The 3896-nt window shown below is 51.9% G+C and overlaps 1 protein-coding gene across 1 annotated transcript; it reads left to right on the top strand.

Annotated features, from left to right (window-relative positions):
- The first annotated feature begins 218 nt into the window (after positions 1–218).
- Positions 219–3647, top strand: SKIDA1 (SKI/DACH domain containing 1). The gene is given in 2 exon segments (XM_035713567.2): positions 219–1807; positions 1809–3647. Coding segments are annotated over 2 exon segments (2745 nt in total). The 5' UTR covers positions 219–736; the 3' UTR covers positions 3483–3647.
- The last annotated feature ends 249 nt before the right edge of the window (positions 3648–3896 follow it).

Consider the following 3896-nt stretch of genomic DNA (forward strand, 5'->3'; position numbering starts at 1 on the left):
TTTTTTTAAAGCGTACACACACTGGTTCAGATGAAGTCTGTGAGTCAGGCTGTTTCTGAGCTCCGATAGTTTAATGGAAAGATTTATATACCGACTGTATTATTTACTTTGGGAGGGGAGGTGGCAGTATAAGGGTATGCTAATTAGTGGGAGATTTTGGGGGGAAGGGGTGGAATATCAATTTTTATTGCATCACCTGTCAGGAGTGTCCAATCAGCGCTGGCTTTAGGGGAATTAATTGATGAAGGTGTCTCCGGACGAGCTCACTTCACTCTGTCATTTTATTTGTAGCTAAAGCAGCGGCGGGAATAGCAGCTGCATTTCTTTTCTCTTTCTCCCTTCACATTCCATTATCATAGTGCTCCAATGGAGAAGGAAGGAATAGAGGGGCCCAGGTACTGATCTGCATCGGGGACTTAGACCAACACACTCGCAGATCAGAAACCGGATGGTTTTTTCCCTCTTTTTAAAAAAATACGAAAACCAAAAAAAAAAGCAAGAATCAAGTCAGTGTAATTTCATGTTGTTTTTTGTTTTTTGTTTTTTGTTTTTTTTTTCCAATAATTTCGCCTAGAGTTTGGCACTCCCTTCGCCGGGAATAACAGTCTTTGTTATTTTATTAGCAGGATGCCTTGAGACACATGCAGCATCTGGTGGAGGATTAACATACATACATGTGTATGTATGCGTCACGTATATATTTACTGCAAATGGTGGGGATCATTTAGTGCCCGAGATGGGAGACCTGAAGTCAGGTTTTGAAGAGGTGGATGGCGTGAGGCTCGGCTACCTCATCATTAAAGGAAAGCAAATGTTTGCCCTCTCCCAAGTCTTCACGGATCTGCTGAAAAACATCCCGAGGACGACCGTGCACAAGCGCATGGATCATTTGAAAGTGAAAAAGCACCACTGCGATCTGGAGGAGTTGCGGAAACTCAAGGCAATCAACAGCATCGCCTTCCACGCCGCCAAATGCACGCTCATCTCTCGGGAAGACGTGGAAGCGCTGTACACCTCCTGCAAAACCGAGCGCGTCCTCAAGACCAAGCGCAGGAGAGTCGGCCGGGCCCTGGCCACAAAGGCGCCGCCGCCAGAGCGCGCCGCCGCCGCCGCCGCCAGCCCCCGCCCGGGTTTTTGGAAGGACAAGCACCAACTTTGGCGGGGCCTGAGCGGAGCCGCGCGGCCCCTGCCAATCAGCGCGCAGTCCCCGCGCCCGGGCGCCGCCGCCGCACGCCCCGCCGCCCATCTACCTCAGATTTTTAGCAAATACCCGGGCTCGCACTACCCGGAAATCGTGCGCTCGCCTTGCAAACCCCCTCTAAACTATGAAACTGCCCCGCTCCAGGGAAACTACGTTGCTTTCCACTCGGACCCCGCTTATTTTCGGAGCCTGCTGTGCAGCAAGCATCCGGCCGCCGCCGCCGCCGCCGCCGCTGCCGCCGCCGCCGCCGCCGCCGCCGCCGCCTACTACCAGGCGTCGGCGGCCGGGCCCCAGCCCAAGGCGGCGGCGGGCGCGGGCGGTCCGGTGAGCCTGACCTACCGGTGCAAGCGCAAGCGCGGGGGCGCCAAGGACTGCCTGCTCGCGCCCCACGCCGGCGCCCGCCGCCTGCTGCTGCTGCCCAGGTCCTACAAAGCCAAGGCGGCGGCGGCGGCGGCGGCAGCGGCGGCGGCGGCGGCCGCCGGGGCCACTTGCCTGGAGAGGTTTCATCTGGTCAACGGCTTCTGCGCGCCTCCCCACCACCACCACCACCACCACCACCACCACCACCACCATCACCACCGGGCCCAGCAGCCGCAGCCGAACCACCCCCCCCCCACATCACCACCGGCCTCATCCCCATCTCGGCGGCTTTCCCGAGAGTTGTAGCAGCGACTCGGAGTCCAGCTCCTACTCGGACCATGCAGCCAACGACTCAGATTTTGGCTCCAGTCTGTCCAGCTCCAGCAACTCTGTGTCCTCGGAGGAAGAGGAGGAGGAGGGAGAAGAGGAGGAGGAGGAGGAGGAAGAGGAGGAGGAGGAGGAGGAGGAGGGGGGCAGTGGGGCCTCGGATTCCAGCGAAGTCAGCTCGGAGGAGGAGGACTCATCCACGGAGTCGGACTCCAGCTCCGGCTCCAGCCAAGTGTCAGTGCAGAGCATCCGTTTCAGACGCACCAGCTTCTGCAAGCCTCCCAGTGTGCAGGCTCAGGCCAACTTCTTGTACCATCTGGCCTCCGCCGCCGCTGCAACCAAACCCGCTGCTTTCGAGGATGCCGGCAGACTTCCCGACCTCAAGAGTAGTGTCAAAGCGGAGTCGCCGGAGGAGTGGAATCTGCCGGGCTGGGCCCCCAAAGCGTCTCCGGTGTACTGCCCGGCCAGCCTGGGGAGTTGTTTCGCAGAGATAAGGAACGATAGGGTATCTGAGATTACATTCCCACACTCTGAAATTTCCAGTACTGTAAAGAGAACTGACCTGACAATTAACTGCCTGGCGGAGGGGGCCTCTTCACCTAGCCCAAAGACAAACAATGCATTTCCACAACAAAGAATACTCCGAGAGGCTAGGAAATGCCTACAAGCAACTCCTACTACACACTGTGCAGATAACAACACAATAGCCGCTAGGTTCTTAAATAATGATTCTTCAGGAGCAGCAGCAAATTCTGAAAAAGATTCCAAAATCCCTCATTGTGCTGAATTTGCTACGGATTTGTCCTCTTCACAAACTGACTCCGAGGTGGATGCAGCAGCAGGAGCAGCAGCAGCCACCAGAGCTGAGAATCCCTGCACTAAGACAGGAGACAAAACCTTGCCATTTCTGCACAATATTAAAATCAAAGTAGAAGACAGTAGTGCTAATGAAGAATATGAACCTGACCTTATTACAAATAAGCTTAAGTGTGAGTGCAATGATACAAAGGGTGAGTTTTACAGTGTGATTGAAAGTAAAGAGGAGGACGCCTTGTTAACTACAGCCAAGGAAGAAGGTTTTGCATGCCCTGAAAAAGAAACTCCTTCCTTAAATCCACTGGCTCAGAGTCAGGGCCTTTCATGCACTTTAGGTTCTCCAAAACCTGAGGATGGGGAATATAAATTTGGTGCCAGGGTGAGAAAGAATTACCGGACACTAGTACTGGGAAAGCGACCTGTACTTCAGACACCTCCAGTCAAACCAAATTTGAAATCAGCTAGAAGTCCTCGTCCTACAGGTAAAACTGAGACACATGAAGGAACACTGGATGATTTTACAGTTATAAACAGACGCAAAAAGGTAGCCAGCAATGTAGCATCAGCAGTGAAAAGGCCATTTAATTTCATGGCAAATTTTCCTTGTCCACCATCACTCATTATTGGGAAGGATGGGGATTTGTGGCCGGCGTATTCCTTAAACACCACTAAGGATTCCCAACCTCCTCACAAGGCCCATCCTATATGGAAATGGCAGCTGGGCGGTTCTGCAATACCTCTTCCACCTAGTCACAAATTCAGGAAATTTAATTCATAAAAGTGTTTTTGGAAGATATTTTCTTGAACCCTATTACCTTCCTTTTGTTGTAAACTGCACAGGATGGTTTGTACGAGTCCATTAATGTGTTACACCCCTCTCGGAGCCCTGGTTTATCGCATTTTGAAGACAGAAATCGGATTACTTTTTTCCCATTGCGGGGCTGGTGTTTTTTTTTTTTTTTTTTTTTTTTTTTTTTGGAGTAGGGTGGGGGCGGGGTGGGAGAGGGGTTGGTTTACATTCCACAGACTACTTCAGGCTAAAGACTCAAGTAAAACTCAGTTATTAAGGTAGAGCTGGAACACTTTACTGTTTCAATGCTAATAATGCACCCGGTACCTCAATTCAACTGCTACAAATAAATGTCAAAAGGTTGAATAATAAATATTACAATGAGCCATTAAGTTTATGCAC

Source organism: Canis lupus, chromosome 2 (genome assembly GCF_003254725.2).
Source record: "Canis lupus dingo isolate Sandy chromosome 2, ASM325472v2, whole genome shotgun sequence".
Taxonomy (NCBI): Eukaryota; Metazoa; Chordata; class Mammalia; order Carnivora; family Canidae; genus Canis; species Canis lupus.